Source organism: Ptychodera flava, chromosome 17, assembly GCF_041260155.1.
Source record: "Ptychodera flava strain L36383 chromosome 17, AS_Pfla_20210202, whole genome shotgun sequence".
Classification (NCBI taxonomy): domain Eukaryota; kingdom Metazoa; phylum Hemichordata; class Enteropneusta; family Ptychoderidae; genus Ptychodera; species Ptychodera flava.
The window spans coordinates 30,971,763-30,988,440 of record NC_091944.1 but is presented as its reverse complement, the minus strand read 5'-3'; the positions used below and the strand labels follow the sequence as shown (position 1 = coordinate 30,988,440).

Here is a 16,678-nt window from a genome sequence, read left to right as displayed (position 1 = left end):
TTATGAACAATTTGTAATATCGTGACATTCAGCTATAGGACACCTTACACTTTTGAGAAATTTGAAAAATATACAGATCCAATTATCCCAAATTAGTCCCAATCGTGTTTGTATTACTTTCAAATTCATTTCTGCCCAGTTAACTCTTGTATTATCATTTCAATCAGATACTGTTGAAACATGTAACTGGTGTAATCTAAAGCGGCATATCCGTTTACCGACTATTTAAGTGGAGTCATTTGCAAAGTGGCATAAAAACAGATTGTAAAAGCATGGAAGATCCAATCTATGTAGTATCTATAGTCAGTACTTGCATGCAAATAGCAAGGAGTAGCATGAGGTAAATTTGTGGTGGTGGTATCAATTGTATGTGACATACGGGATAGGTAACAGTGCCGCATGAGTCACAAGATACAGAGATGTTAAAGTATAACTTCTTCATTCGGAAAAACAATCGCAAAATGGCGTGCCGTAGATGCAATTTCAGTATGAGAGCTATATTAGTAATAAGTGCAACGAAATGGAGAGACGTAACAACAGATGGAAGTGTTTGTAGGTCCAAGCTGCCTTTCATACTAAGTTTCTGAAAAAACTCTAGAAATCATTCATAACAGAAAAAGTAGGCATATGTGATCTATCCTGAATAGCTCAATACTTTTTAGCGTACTATTAATAATTTTCAACCTCGGTCTAGATTAGGTTGCATCTGTTAATTTATTTTAAGAGGATAGGGCTGATAGATATGGGATGAGATCGCCGCCAAAATATAATTATTCTATTTATAGACATGACGGCATTCTCTGGTGATATTTTTTTAGGGTTTGTAAACCTCCAAATTATCAACTGTAAAAGGACGGATTCTCTTGACTTTTAACATTTCCCTTTGCGCACAGAGCACTGAGAACGGTGTGAATTTGTAGCACATCCGTTTGTTCATGAAATTTAAGATGCTGTCGATTGTACCTCATACTTCAAATAACCCAATGGAAACAATTGTGACGTTTTCCTATGTGAAAAAAATTCACGATGTGTCACAGATAGTACGTGAGTTTCGTCTTTACCTGCAATCGTTGACTTTCCTAATCTTAAAGCCCCGGTAAGACTCAGATTGTCAGGTGCTGCGTTCTCATCGCTTAGTACTTATGTCAGTAAACCGAATTTGAAAACTAAATTTACTTCAAAAACACGATGCAAAGGCCCTTCTTGAACGATCTCCTATTGAACTAGAAATTCTGTACAGCGCGTCTTCCATAGTTTGTTGGCCTTATAAAAATGCATTAAAGTCATTTTAAGGACCGCAGACCTTTATATGTTTACCAACAAAGTGATATTATAACTAGACTTGTAAATAAACCTGACAGTGTGATTGTGATCGGGACAGGGAAAGGCAATTGTGTCATGCTCATCCATGATAGACAAGGTTCATTCGTTGCGACTTGCCGAAAACAAACTCAAGAACTGAACATGTAGCCCTTCAAGAAATGGATGAAAGAAATCAATGCATTTGACACTCGTCTTGATTACAATTTGAATTAAGTAGTTAGAATCGTAGGGCGTAAATAAAAGCAATTGAAAGCTTGTATAACTGGAAAGTGAACAGAAGACTCTTTGGCAGTAGTTTTCGTGGCACTAGTGGAAAAGGGGGAAAAGGGGGAGGGGTGAGAAAGCTTGAGGGTACTACGACTCCTGTGAAGTGGTTAGAGCAGTTCTGAACAGCTTTCACTTTTTATAGTCATTTTCCGTTTTGTTCGAAATACCTAGCCCTGAAAATAGTACCATGCTACGTAGAAACATCTCAGGTCACAAAGTCTCAAAGCTTGTTGCACCTCGTAGGTCACGCACACTCATCCTGTAACCCGTCCATCAATCAATGATCCATCAGTTCAGCGTACTGCACAGCGCCCTCAAAATCTAGAAGCTATAGCTCGTCTGAAAACGTGATGGTATGATTGGGACTGGATTAATTTCTTATCATAATCTTATTATAATTCCAATTCAGCAGGAAATATTGTTGACATCAATATACAGAAACCACCTGTTGATTCACAGGGCCTTGAGTAACTCGAGTCACTCTCGACAGCAAAGTACATGCACTCAGCTGTTACGTAATTACACATCTCAACTACCGCACACTGAACAGCAATAGAAGCCAGCGTATACAGTGGAAATTTGATTTCTGAATTACTGAATGGTCGGAGTTTCCTCCTTTTGTTTGTTTCGTCGACGTTACTATAGCAGAGTAGATATAATAATGAGATTTTTGAAAAACAGATATTTTCGATGAGTTGGTTACAAATGACACCAAATCGTGTGATGTAAAACAACTTCAAGCGTGTTTTTAGCAAAGCTCATGGTGGTTTGTCCAGTCGCCGATGTGCCGTTGCGTATGGGCGATTTCATGCAATGGCCGATCTGGTGCAATTTCGTACACCCTTTAGCTAAAATAAGACCACGTTACAGCAATACATCAAAACCCTTTATCAGAAGAACGGTACATGCATAATCGACAGGCTAGACATTTGTTCAAAAATGTTCAAAATTTTACTCCATAATAACAACTTCAGGCACAGAACTATGTACAACAAGTGCACTTCCATATTACAATTGGTTCCGATCTGGTGGCGTGTGGTGCTGTATTCTGCTTGCATTAGCTTGCGCCGGAACTTGGCAAGTGATAACAGTATATGTATCAAGATTAGTCGCAAGCTGGACACGAAAAAAAAATATTCGTAGGCAGCTACCGCTGTATAAGCGCACTCTGCGTTCATACCGTCTTGTTAAGATGCGTGGAAAATAATTTATACCCCAATAAGACTAGTTAGATAAATTTTGATTTGGTTCAACTAAGGAAGAACACTATGAGAGAAGTAAAAATTTCAATCAAAATATTGACGTTTGGTGCGTCTCCGGTGTAACATCTGTGTTTTAGAGAAACCAGTTAGTTCGCACTTCGAACTTAAACTGTTGCTCAAACTTTCCTGAAGGAAACTTTCAACCATTCTCTTTCAAAATCTAGAATTTGAAATCGGGGTCACCATGCAATTTTTATACAAGACAAACAAATTATCCATGCCAATATTTACCGATATTTAAAATTAAAAATGGCTGCCATATTTGTGTTATCTTTTGGGAGGACAAAATTCCTGATTTTCACAAAATTAAACCGGTGAAAACTTATTATTTTATTCCATAAGCTTCAAAATAAGCCCCCACTAGTAGTAGGCCAAAAAAATATAACAGTTTGAGAGTCCTAGAGGCGCATTCTACCTTAAAACATAAAAATAAAGAAGCAGATTTGCTGTCAAAGAGCATACGTCAACGCAGACGTATCAAAACCAATGGCTATCACGTGACGATTTTGATGATACTCAAATCTGACCAATCAAGTGTCACACACGATGACGTAGCTGGTGTTGGTGTAGATAAACTTAACCACCATATTGCACTGAAAAATATACTAAGAGTCTAGACAGCTGTATATCCCGTCACCGTAAGCCAGGTAACATTATATTTTCTTCCATGAAAACCTTTAAAAAGAAATATTTTATATTTTAATCCGTTTGTAAATACTTTGAACGATTTCCGTGCAATTGCTTCGTCACTAATTCAGGAGTTAACGATCTTCGTGTGTATATGATTACAAAAATAGACTCTTTGGGTGCTCTGTAAAGTGTAAAAGTTTGTTGACGATAGCATGAGTTATTAGCAAGTCGACGACAATATTATTATGTATTTTATGTTAAAGACTTACTTAAAAGACGTGCTTAACATTTCATAAAAGACGTACCTAAACATTGGCAGTTTTGAGAACTTTTAAATGGGTCAAGAATCCTATATGTTTTAAAAGCATGCCCTTCCAGGCAGGAATTTCATGTGCAATATGTTTGTTTGTCCGTTAATCCCTCAATTCTTCCTCCTCTTTACACCTTCATTTTCTCCTTCTCCTCAATACCAAAGGTAAGGAATATAGCGATAAAGATGAGGTTGACGCTTGTGATAGTGTCCGTTATGATCGCTTCGGCGGTTGCGTTTCCGAGAAAGGCGTTCTACAGAGCCCAGCCAGACAAGCGTATCCCCGGACGCTATATAGTAGGAATCGAGGTAAATGCTTTTGCACTCTGAATTGGACAATGTGAACAGTCGACAAGGCTTCTAGTAGTTATTAGTTCAATATTCCAATTAAATATTTTCATCAATGTGGAGTAGTCTGTTAAAATTTATCTCAATTATACAACTGATTTTCTGAAAGTCAGCACATAATTCTTCGTCATTTATTTTACAGTAAAAAAAATCAAACTTAAAAGAACCGTAGATTCCGCTCCAGGGCATATATCAGAACAAGATGGCAATGATGTGGGGAAAAAAACAGTCGAAAACGACGTATCCATTTCCCTACTTCGAGAAAGCTATTTCAGCTCGATTTCAGCTGTATTTCACTGCATATATTGTTTCATAGGAGCCTTATGGTTGTACATTTGTTTATTCATTTATTCTTACATAGTTTTCCTTTGTCTTGTTTGTCTTGTTAGGATGACAGCCTGATAAGAAATCGAGATAACGTCGTCAAGGCGATTACAGCACTCGAAAAACAGGAAAACGTTGTAATTCGTCTGAATAAAATTCTCACCAACGTGCTGTCAGTTGAAATGAACGATGAAGCTCTATTAGTGGTGAGTTAAGTCATGGATGGATCCGCGACGGGTTTCATCAAAGACACCTGTTTCACTAAATGCCTACTATGCGCCTCGAAAGTAAAAGACTTAAACTTTGCTCAAACTTTCCCTAATGAAACTTTCAACGTATCATTCTCCTATCAAATCAAGAATAAAAATCAGGGGTCATCGTGCATAGTTTGGTACTAGAGAAAGAAATTAATACTATTTACGCGGTATTTGCAAATTCAAAATGGCCTCCATTCCTGTGTTAACTCTATGGCGAAAAATAAAATTTTCTATTTTTGGAAAACAATGACAGCTTCAAAATGAGACTAGAACAGTATTTGACAAAAAAAACGAGATTCCAAATATCTGTACATGTCCCCAAGGCGCATTCTAACTTTACAAAATCGAAATTGAACAAAATAATTTAGATATTATCAAATGTGATATCTATAGTTCCTTCTAAGAAATAAAAAGTTACAGATACCTCTTGTGTCTTTTATAAATTTGGGCACTTTCATGCACGTGCCCTCAGATAAATATTATCATCGTCTAAAAAATCACACTAGTATCTGTGATTTGAGTTTGTTCACGTTACATTGCCGGTGACTTCAAATCATATAATTGTATTTCTCTCCCTAAGGATAACATCTCGTGACAATAATATTTATTTATTTATTTATTTATTTGTTTACTTTATTGTTTATTTATTATTTATTTTGTTTGTTTTTCGTTTATTCATTTCCTCCTCACGTTTGTACTAACATATCTTTGTATCTGTTCGTATGCGTATTTATTTCTTAACATGACAGGTGTTAGCACTTGATGGCGTTTCTTACGTTGAAGAAGATTCCTTATACTCGGTATCGGCTGTTGAATCATGGGGACTTGATAGAATCGATCAAAGGGATTTACCTTTAGACAATAATTATAACCCTACAGGTAATGAACCTACATGCAACCATGTCATTATCAAAAAGACAGTTTCTCTTGATTGACCTAACTGTCCAGTCTTTACGGCGCTGAAACAGTGTTAGAGAGGTTTAGTTACACGTAATAATCAACGTGTCAGACGGTATCTGCTGTAAGGTTCAGTTTTGCGTTCCTGATTATTTTGCTGTCCTTTTTCTCGAAGACATGCGAAATTCGTGTAATTTTTACGTACAATTAATTTCTTAAAATGATGACTATTATTAAACCTGATACCCTCCTTAAATAAAATCGGTCAATTTTATCTGACACAGTGATAATAAAGTTTCAGGAAATCTATGTCACTATTTCTTGTGTCCATACTTTCTGTTTTCAGTCTCCAAATCGTACAGGAATGCCTGTCAATTTTGTCGCAACCTCTATGCTTGTAATGTTCAATATTGTAGTTGACACTGTGGTCTAGGTATCAGTCCATATTGTACACGGCGGATGGATATTGCGTGGCGATGTTTTATATGTCAACATACTTTACGGAGAAGAATATTTGAAATAGCTTTCCGACAAAAATGTGAAAATATCTCCAAAAGTTGAATCAATATGTTTTAATTTTTCGTGGTTTTGCCATTAGAGGATTACTATATTTTCAGCGGATTGAGTAGTAGATTATCAGAAATAAAAGTTCGCTAAATATGTAGTTATAGATGAAGAACCCGATTAATATGACATTGCAGGGATTTAAGTCAAGTTTACAACTTTTCTATTTTAGGTGATGGGACTGGCGTAAATATTTACATCGTCGATACAGGCGTGAAATACACTCACGACGAGTTCGGAGGGCGCGCTTACTATTTTCACGACTCTCTCCATGGCAACGTAAGTGTTTGACAAACATCGCTATCAATGGTGTATGTTTCAGTGTTAATACTACTATTCAGTTATAGCCATAGTGACAAAAAGAACTTTGTTTTTAAAGTCATGTCCGTCACATTCTTCCCGTCAATGGAAATCAATGTTAATACAATGTTTTTTTCAAGGGTAGGGGCGGATGTTGAGGATACAGTATCTGTTTTAACAATTTCAGTCAGTTATGGTTTTGTTTTGTCTGTTCAAGTTCGCATGGATTTCACGGCAGACTCAGACTATCGACGACCTCTTGTGCCCTGTTAGGTGTTATTTCACTAATTTAGCTCCAAGTTCGGGGTATCTCGACCATGTAACTTATCACTTCAATCTAAGTGGCATGCGTAAAACACCGTACTCGCTCACACTGACTGTTCTCCGCCATCATCAATGCAGATGTTTGCTTGTTCCAAACTCCCTTTCCCTGCCCTCAGGTTATCCCGTCTTCTCTCTCTGTCTCTTAGGGAATTGATTGCAACGGCCATGGAAGCCACTGCGCTGGTGTGGCTGCGAGTCTTACATACGGTGTGGCTAAAGGTGCTACCGTTTGGGGGTTGCGTGTATTGAGCTGTCTTGGACTCGGCACCAACATTGACATTATAGAAGGTAAAAACGGCAATCAAAGGTTATGAACCATAATGTGTAATAATCCATCGAATATCACTATTTTTAATGTTGACATTCCCCGAACATCTTCAGGTATCAAACTTTCCTTTCGAATTAATGCGCTCATAATCAAACACTGACTAATAATATAGGGTTGTAATCATATCTCAATTGAATCATCAATAAGATTTCATATCGCTCTGGTAAAAATTAAACTATTTATACCCGTTTCGCAATTTATGTCCGTCGACCGATCTTTCATACACTATAGATATGGTGCGGAATATTGATTTAAAGGGGTAAGGGGTTTTTCGACTGTCTATGGTACAGGTATGAATTTTAAACGAAAAGCTAACCTAAACACCCAGGGTGTTATAATCACATTAACAAGTACAATCTTTCTAGAATCACAGTTACTATGACTCCCATTATGATCTTTTCTGTGCGTGTTTATGATAATTTACCTTCCTAACAGGCACCCTCTATTGTACGTACAGGTATGGAAATTATTCGCTACCAAGGGTTCCAACCTGGCGTTGTGCTGGCCGCGTTGAGTGGGGGCGCATCATATTCTCTTGACAACGAAATTAGACTGCTCAAGGTCTATGGGTACACTGTCGTTGTGCCAGCCGGTAACGATGGCGACGACGCTTGCTACTACTCACCAGCCAGATCTGCAAATGTAAGAATTTGGGTTTTTCTTTTATTTGGTTTGGAATTTTATTTATTTGAGAGTCTACAGTATGAAAACGATTTTTGATGAGGTTACCAGGGTACGATTTGTTTCACGCCGACGTCTTAGAGGGGTAGGTAATTCTTTTCATTAACATTACCTCTCAGCAACTTGATGAATTTGACTGTGGAGGCAAATGAGAGACCATGAACTTTCAAAGAAGAACAAAGGACTTATATCACGTAAATAGTCAATGAAAGTCGACTGTGGATTGTGGCTTTAATTAAATAATCACTTTTATGGTAAATCACAGCACTTACCAGCTCATTAATTCGAAATAATGTTTTGGGACTTGCTAAACTGATATACATCACCCTTTCCAGCCTAGCGTCCAGAAGGGTTTGGAGCTCAATTGGTGTCAATCTGGTCTCATCTCTTCTGTATAAGTTAATTGGTCTAGAAGCAATGATGGCGGCTGGCAAAAAACAGCTTAAAGACGCAGTATTCTTGTCCACTAACGCGCCTCACTTTTGACAGGAATTTTGTTACGAACTAGATGAGCTTGCTTAAGTAGCTGTAAAAACTTACTTACTTTTTGTAAAGCCCTACTCTAATTTTGAATACTCAGTAAATTTCTAAGTTTGGTCACTGCCTTCATCCTCTGGATAGTAAGTTGTAGGATCGTCGATATATCAAGGTAAAAAGTGTACATGAAAACTATATATATATATATAGGATTTATCCGCAATTGTGAGCTTGCAATACAACTGTTAGCCTCCCTAAAAGGTGTACTCATTTATGAATATTTGTCCTACACACATTTGTATCATAGTTAAAAGTTCGTGTGAGTTGCTCTTTCCCTCAACCATTCTGTCGTTGCCTTTCCCCCAGGCCATAACAGTCGGTTCTTCAGACTCGTCTGACGTCATGTCAACGTTTTCTAACTACGGTGCGTGTGTGGCTATGTTCGCACCTGGTGAGGATATCACAAGTACTTGGTATAACAGTAACACTGCCACCTACGTTGAGAGTGGAACTTCAATGGCAGCGGCGCACGTCGCAGGTTTGTGCCCGTGTTTTACTTGTAACATAATTTCTTTCAATCCGAGAGTATAATGCTGATGATAAAGTGGTCCTATCTCCCATATACCAGGCTTCCCTCCATTGATCAGGTCAAAAGGCACCTTACTTATCCAATGAAGCCGATGTCTATATTTATTTCCTTGTTTACCGTTGCCCCTGGCGGACACTTTTACTCGGCAAATAAAGGGGCTATAGTATACTCTTTTTGTTGCGAGTTGTTCCTTACCAGCTGTAAAGGAACTAAAACCTTCCAAACTAAACATACAATCCGAACTAAATTCACAAGTATTTTCTGTTATCCTACATTTGTCTCAGCGCACTGTCGAAACAGCGAGCAAATGCGCCTCAACGATGAAAGCATCCATGAATTCATCCTGGCCGACATTCAACTCTCATATTTACATGTTATGATTCTGCCACCCAGGTGCCGCAGCGTTGTTGCTAGCCATTGATTCTCAACTGTCACCTGACAAGGTTGAAGCCCAGCTAATGATAGATGCATCTGTTGACAAATTAACTTCAGTCAACACTTCACCAAACCGTCTCCTCTACGTTGCTTAGATGTAAGTTGGTACTAACCTTAGATTTAGAGAGGGAAGTTTAAAATCGCTGGTCTACAGAACGACTCAATCAGAAATAATTTTAATACGACACTTTAAAAGGACGGAATAAGTTTTTGACTGAGAATGTCAAAAAAGCACAAAAACTATGAATGCCAAGACGTGACTATATGTCACTGGGCGGGTCATTCAACTGTAGTTTTCGGCCTAAGGATGTTCCCGTGGCAACAGTACATCGGAAACGAGAACGGTGCGGGATAGTAGCTGTTATTTTGATGGTTGTTTCACTATTTTTGTCTTGTATGTCACTTGCAAGTTCTTGTGCTACTCCCAAAGCATATGAAACACATTTACTATTAGCTTGCCAACACACCATCTTTTACTTCTGTACTGCACTGTTATTGTTTACATTTGAAACCTGGTCCGGACCAGAATTCTCTTGTCATCAAAATCAACGCAGTCTGCACATGCAGGTCGAGTTGACAAGCTGAATATTGTGTACTTCAACATACTTTTTGGAGTAAAAAAAACCCGGTGAAACAATGATCAAGGGTTACAGATACTGGTCCATTAATTGAACTGATTGAACGAACTCTTCTGTACAGTCGTTCTACTTTTCAAATAATACTTTCCAAATAATGGTAAGATTGTCATTATTCTTATTCAAAGCGGCTTCCCAAATTATTCGAGTCGGTGTTCACATGTGTAACAGCCGTATATTATTAATCCTTTTTCTTCTCTGTAGACTCGTGCATACGTCGCATACAGAAGACATTTTTGCACTGGTGGTCGAAATGTTCTGATGTCTGCAAATTTTAAACATTGGTAAAAGCATGTTTTGACATTGCTGTTACTTTCCTGACCTATGAATATTTGAAGTGTTCTCTAATAAGATAAAAACGAATAAAAATATTGACTATAAAAAGTGACTACGCTTCTCCTGACTATTACATGTAACATATGGCATGAGTTGTGTATTGTAAATGTTTTCTCGTGGTTTTTAGATGCGTGTCCCTTTTGAGCTACATCCTTAATTTGGAGACTGGGAAAACACACCAACAAAGTATTTTCATAACACATCAGTTGAAAACAATAACTTCAATCAATCATTCAATCAGCACGGTTTATATAGCCCCCAAAATCGAGAAACAGTGTTTGCTCTGTGATTTGACAGTCCAATCACAGCTTGACAAACTTGTCAAGTAGGTAAAATTTCATTATTTGTCTCATAGGAAAGAAGCACATATTTCTTTTTCTTACTTTCTCCCCAAAATTGTACAAAAGTATTAGATTCCATCGCATTGCATTGTGTATAAGGTGGAGGATGTTTTTACTGATGAACTCTGTCCCCCAATAAAATTCATTCGTCAACAACAATAATATTGGATATATATGCGCTTCAAAATTATTGTGAGAGAAGGGCAAGAAACTTTACTCTCACACAGTACGAAAACAGGAATTCATGCACAAAAAATTACAAGTAATGGAATTTTCACCGATTTCTCGAAGTGGTATTTGAATGTCTTTACCCATCAGAGTCTATGATATCAATTGGTATCAGCCTCAAATATGTGACACAGTACTGTATGGCTTTACCTAGATTGATTAATTGATAAAGCAGTCGATCAATCAATTTGTAATGTGAACCTTACATCATTTATAAGTAAGCTTATGTGTAATTTTCCATATTGAGCCGCATGAATGCGCATAAACTCCTGGTACTGCAAAAAATGCCACATCCAGAGCGATATGCAGAGAAGTGAGAGATGCAAAGATTCGCAAAAAGTGAAGTGGTCATACAGAAGTTAGGAAAATACAAGTCACTGCAGAAAACGAATGTTAAAAATTGCTGTGAGTGTGGTACGGATTAAGCTTAGATCCTCCCTATGTGGGACATGGCTTTTTTACGAACTGTTTTACAGATATTATTCCCCCCCCCCCCAAAAAAAAATTGACTGTTGTCCAAAATACATTAGAATTGTATATTCAAATTACCTCTATTTCAAATTTCGCAATATCACTGGTTTAATTTACTGCCCCTGACTTCTGTTGACCTTAAGTGTCATGATTTTGGAACCCCTTCCTCCATTGCTAGCTCACTGAACCCTTCAGACCAAGACCTACTTCTCGACCCCCAAAGGCGCTCCTTAGCTGGGTAGTCTGCTAAGTAGATCGATTTTCGGCTCGATCTATCGATCCCGGAGTCAATATGCCCGCAACTGCACCCTAAATCGACTACGGGATCGATAGATCGAGCTGAAAATCGATCGATTTAGCAGACACCCAGCTAAGGAGCGACTGTGCTCCCCCCCCCCCTCCCCCACCACCATTGCTATATTAAACTCAACGATTTAATTGAGGGTCGGTCTCTGAGTAAAGAAACAACCAGCAATCAAATGAATGAAGTTACTTCCGTACAAAGCGTGACCAAGTAGTTTTGACTTGTAGAGGTACAGTCAGGAATCAAGTGGCTGTATTTTAACGCCGATTGTTGCAAACGAAACCAAACACCACTGTCTTTCACCTCAAGATGAGCAAATACCCAGAAGCACGAAGGGATGACTCCAAAGTTGATGACTATCATGGCACAAAGGTGAGTTTCCGAGGCTGAGAACGAGATGTGACAAAGTGCACTGTCATGTCATGTCATTGACAGAACCATTCAATCCCTCCCTTTATTTACTAAGCTAACCCGACTGGTGCTGGAGGACCGGAGCTACTTACCTTTACCTGTTCAGTTACACCGCACGTGATAGACAAATGTATTTCGTGAAATCAGTCATCGAGATCGAGCGTACGCGAGGTGTATTGTTTTATAGATGAAACGGTTGCACGACCACATGACGTGTCGCGGTCGGGACAATTTCAAGTTCAATGTACCCGTACCCCATTCTTTTCTATTTCCATTAGATTGGCATTTGTTTTAATTGCTACCTGGTCCGTTACCAGGCGGTTCCTTCTGAACTTCTAGCTATTAGTTGTCGATCAAATCAGTTGTAACTTGTATTGCTATTAAAAAGTATTATGTTTAAATAATAATTTAGCCTACGTATGTTTCAGCCAATTATGCTGCCTAGAAAAGGAAAGTTGACAACTTTTCGCAATGAAAATTAAAACCTTGGCCTTTTGAAATTAAGAAAAGGGCCAGCATGCAATGTTGCATAAAGGAACTAAAAAGGCTCAAAATTTGCCAATATTTGAAATGAAAAATGGTGATTTATTTCGATTTATAGGGGAAAAGAACATGATAGCATTGATGAGTCTGGAGAGTAAATACTTGTTTACATTTTCTGATGAAGCTAACCAAAAAAAACCCAAACTTTTCCAAACAATTAAATTCATTACAGCAAAATTTAAGCTCTGGAGGAGATTGATATATATTTGTTTACACATGTAAAGAAAAGTGCATTAGGACCAACCAGCCTGACATATACAGTATTTTATTCGGACTCATAATACCTGTAACTCTGACCTAAAGCCTCTATTTGTGATAACATTTGAAAAACTCCCAATTAGGATGTACCAACTTTTAAAGCTTACTGATTCATATTATCTCAGGGAAACGAGGCAGTGTTATATCTCCAGAGCTGATAAACGGTTAATGGCTGAGAGCACTGACTTCTAATTTCTGAAAAGCAATATAATTTCACCGACAAAATATTTGATCATATCATTTTGCAAATCAGCCAGTATCAGTAATTGTTAGGGTGAACTCTGTCAGACATAACTGTGTCATGTGATCATAGGCCACAGTGTGACATGTGATGAACAATTTCAAGAGCCTTTGGAAATGTGAATATTATGACTGCTCCATTCTAAGCAACCATACTGATGTAAATGTACTGATTTACAAGAAAATACAAACAAATAATGCGGGAATTAATGTAGTACACACCTTAAGATTGGAAAACGTAAACTTTTGCTCAAACTTTGTGCAAACAAACTTGAAACCACCCTCTTCTGAAATCAAGGGAAAAAAAATTGGGGGTCACTTTGTTCGAAATTTGGTACTAGAAAAAGGAATTACCCAATATTTACTGGCATTTGAAATTCAAAATGGCCACCATCCCTGTGTACATTGTAATGGGATTAAAAAGAACGTTTTGTTTTCATAAAAACTAACATTTTGAAAAGTTTTCTTACTCCCAGAGCTTTAAAATCTGTCCTCATAAGTGGTAGACTTGAAAAGAATTGTAAAAATTTGCAAGTCTTATTATCTGTCCCCAATGTGCATTGTGCCATAACAGAGCAAAGTAACAACATTTACTTTACGGCTGTTGCAAGCTAAACGTGCCAAAGTGGGTTTTTGGTCCAATTCCCTATTTGATGTTCTATTTGAAATGTAAATGAAGGTTTATTTTTTAGGGATTCCTATGATTTTTTACTGGAGATAATTTAAATGCCAATGTGTAATTAATTTTTTTCCTGTACAGGTTCAAAGGTCACAAAAATGGTGTTTTTCAGTTGTAACAGCTGTAGAGTTTTTCCCATGACTTTTTATTAAGGTCACCTGTACTTGAGGAATATGGAACAATTTTTTTTTCTGTGTCCATTGTGTTAGACAGTTCAAGGTGTTCTTTCAAAAAAAATCAGGGTCTGTTGAATTCATTGTGTGTGTGCAACAAATCACCCAAGTGCAATGTTGTATGTAATGTGTAACAAAAACACAAAAAAACCATGTTTGAATATCTGTGAGATCTCATCAATGCTTTGTGACCATGGTGAGTGAACATCAACCAAGAACAATGGTAAGCAGTCATGTTTTTTTTTAGAATTTTATAAATACTCCTTGATCCTGAGCTATTCTCATGTTCATTTTAGGGCAAATGTAATCAAATCTATTTTTCCGAAACACGGTGTCAAATTGAAAAATGTTATCTGAAAATCCAAGAAAGTACACTGAGATAAGAATAGACATTGTTTTGAATTCGGAGTGATGTCACGAGTTGCTGTTTGTAATATGTAAATGATTTACATCCATAGACCTGAGTTACAAAAGAGAAACAAATTCCGAAACACAAAATGTGTCCCGTCCGAAGAGCTCTTCGGACGGGACACATGCTGGAATACCAGCTGGTTCTCCATGATACAATCCCTGTAAATATATCATCACAATTAGCAATTGCACATTGGTAAATAATTCAACATAGTTATAGATTGCTGAATTGTTTGTAGTTTCTACAAGGTTAGAATTATTTAGAAATTTAAAAATGTCCCGTCCGAAGAGTGAAACTTTATTTTGTTGCCTATACACTTTTGTTTATGCATTTCAAAAAACTTCACCATGAAAAAAAAATACTATGAAGTGATAAATAATGCTGCATACATAATATCCTTATGCATTGTTTCTACCTTGTAAAAATTAAAATTTATTCAAAAATTCAGACTGTCCCGTCCGAAGAGCAAAATGCACATAATACAAAATGTTAAGTAAGACCAGAAAATTCATCCAAATTTTAGAAATAAATCACATTTCATGATAAACTATTGTTGTAATAGCTTTACAATACCCTGCATGGTTTCATAAAGTGGCATGTATATCAACTGTACCGGTATTTTCTTAATAACTTGCCTGAGGCATTATGAAATGTTCAGTGTTCATCTTGTGAACACAGCTGATATCAGCATTGGTATTGTTGACATTTGAATTTTAGTCCAGACTAATTCAATTGTAAAATAATAAAAAATTTATTGGCTGAAGTAATAAGTTGAACTCTGGGCATTTCAAAACAATTTGGGAACCTGAACCAGGACAAGGATATGCAGTTGATTTATAGAACACAAATATTTAAAAACGTCATCAAAAATTACATCTACTGTATGTCCTTCAAAAGGCATTTGCAGACAATCTTTGAGTAAAAGGCATTTCCACTCACAGTGTAATGCCCAGGGATAGATTCTTGTGAATATAAAGGCCATTTCTTTGCCTTATACTGTAGTCTTTTGTCAAATGAACACTTGTCATTCTCTTTCTTATTTATAATTTGTGATGAATTGTTGTTACAGCTTTCATATTTTATAACTAGAATTGATCAATGTATTTGTTTGCTCGTACTTCAGATGAAAAAACTTTTGGTGTTCTGATGTGCCACTTTCATGGCTTTGTTGTTATGAAAAATATTTTGAAATTAGAGCAACATTATTGAACTCATAACACAAACAAAATACACGCTCACTCAGAGCTGAGCTCACTCAGAGCTGAGCGTCCCATCCAAAGTTACAAAATATTGCTGAATAACTTAACTATTGTATGGATGATGTCAAGTAACCAACTTAACGAGACAAAGCCACTAACTTTGGACATTATTTTGGTCCTTTTAGTTTACTTGAAACATGTCATTCAGATTGACCACTTTGGTGTAGCACTGGTGTTGGGCCTGGGCCAATTACGTAAAATAACCAATGTGGACATGCTGCGTCAGCCTAGGGCCGACATAGTTTGGTCCCATCAAGAAGGGGGTTCCGGGCTGACACAAAATTTGGCCGATGCAAATTCGCATATATGGACACTTTGTGTCGGCCTTGGTCCCAGTTGACCAGTTCTCCGCAATGGATCGAAGTTGAACTTGTCATACTATTCGCACGAAACAAACGACGTCTAAAACTAAAGTTTACACGTATCGAAAGTTTTCAATCCAACTTTATCATCCCATGTACGCAGAACTATATTTTCCCACCAACCTTTGCTCCACAAGTGAGACCATATGTCATTTGATTCACAGTGCACGGAAGAGACACATTGGTTAAAGCCCCAATAGCTGCTAAGTTTATGCATTATTTTCATGATTTTATTTTCAAACCAAAGTTGGTTTGTGTAAATATGTTAATTCAAGGACGTGTATTGAAGTATCACTGCTCGCTGATTCGGATCATGCCTACACATTTTAACAGGCTTAATAATAAACGGGTGCCACACCCATAAAATGGCGCCACCACAGGATAATACAAAAAAGAGTATTTCCTGCACATACACATCGTGATCATACCAGAAACAAGCATGATGCCATTTACTTGTATGCACAACACACGATGGCCAACACTTTGTTGTTTTAATCTTTATGTCATATGATTAGTTTTTGAAAATGGCAGGAAATCTAAAATGACGTTAAAACCTCTGAATTTACATGCCACTTTTGACAGTCATGGCAGCGTTAAACACTTTTTTAGTCTCTAATGGGTCTTATTCAAAGAAAACTCTTGGAAAACTAAGGATATTTTGAGATCGGTTTGCCAAACATTTGCAACTATTGGGGCTTTAACAATGATGT

At 37.3% G+C, this 16,678-nt stretch overlaps 2 protein-coding genes across 3 annotated transcripts in view; both read left to right on the top strand.

Annotated features, from left to right (window-relative positions):
• Positions 1-3,396: 3,396 nt before the first annotated feature.
• LOC139116042 (aqualysin-1-like) lies at positions 3,397-10,339 on the top strand. Its single transcript, XM_070678541.1, has 10 exons — positions 3,397-3,499; positions 3,958-4,101; positions 4,530-4,670; positions 5,471-5,600; positions 6,355-6,461; positions 6,953-7,094; positions 7,592-7,776; positions 8,659-8,830; positions 9,275-9,413; positions 10,156-10,339. The coding sequence occupies exons 2-9, from the start codon at positions 3,979-3,981 to the stop codon at positions 9,409-9,411; spliced, it is 1,137 nt and encodes a 378-aa protein (XP_070534642.1). The 5' UTR covers positions 3,397-3,499; positions 3,958-3,978; the 3' UTR covers positions 9,412-9,413; positions 10,156-10,339.
• Positions 10,340-11,805: 1,466 nt separating this feature from the next.
• The window catches only part of LOC139116039 (prolyl endopeptidase-like), a 30,088-nt gene continuing 25,215 nt past the window's right edge, over positions 11,806-16,678 (top strand). The window contains exon 1 of one of the 2 annotated variants that reach the window (XM_070678535.1): positions 11,806-12,003. In XM_070678535.1, the coding sequence (XP_070534636.1) occupies positions 11,941-12,003 (63 nt within the window). In that variant the 5' untranslated portion in view covers positions 11,806-11,940. Of the gene's footprint in view, positions 12,031-16,678 lie in introns of both variants that reach the window. The other variant, XM_070678536.1, reaches the window with a different exon arrangement.

Bases quoted from the DNA above. Each gene is read 5' to 3' on its own strand.
- LOC139116042 (XM_070678541.1), top strand. From the start codon at position 3,979: ATGAGGTTGACGCTTGTGATAGTGTCCGTTATGATCGCTTCGGCGGTT. The intron at 4,671-5,470 runs GTGAGTTAAGTC...TTAACATGACAG, and splicing joins ACGATGAAGCTCTATTAGTG to GTGTTAGCACTTGATGGCGT. The intron at 8,831-9,274 runs GTTTGTGCCCGT...TCTGCCACCCAG, and splicing joins GGCAGCGGCGCACGTCGCAG to GTGCCGCAGCGTTGTTGCTA.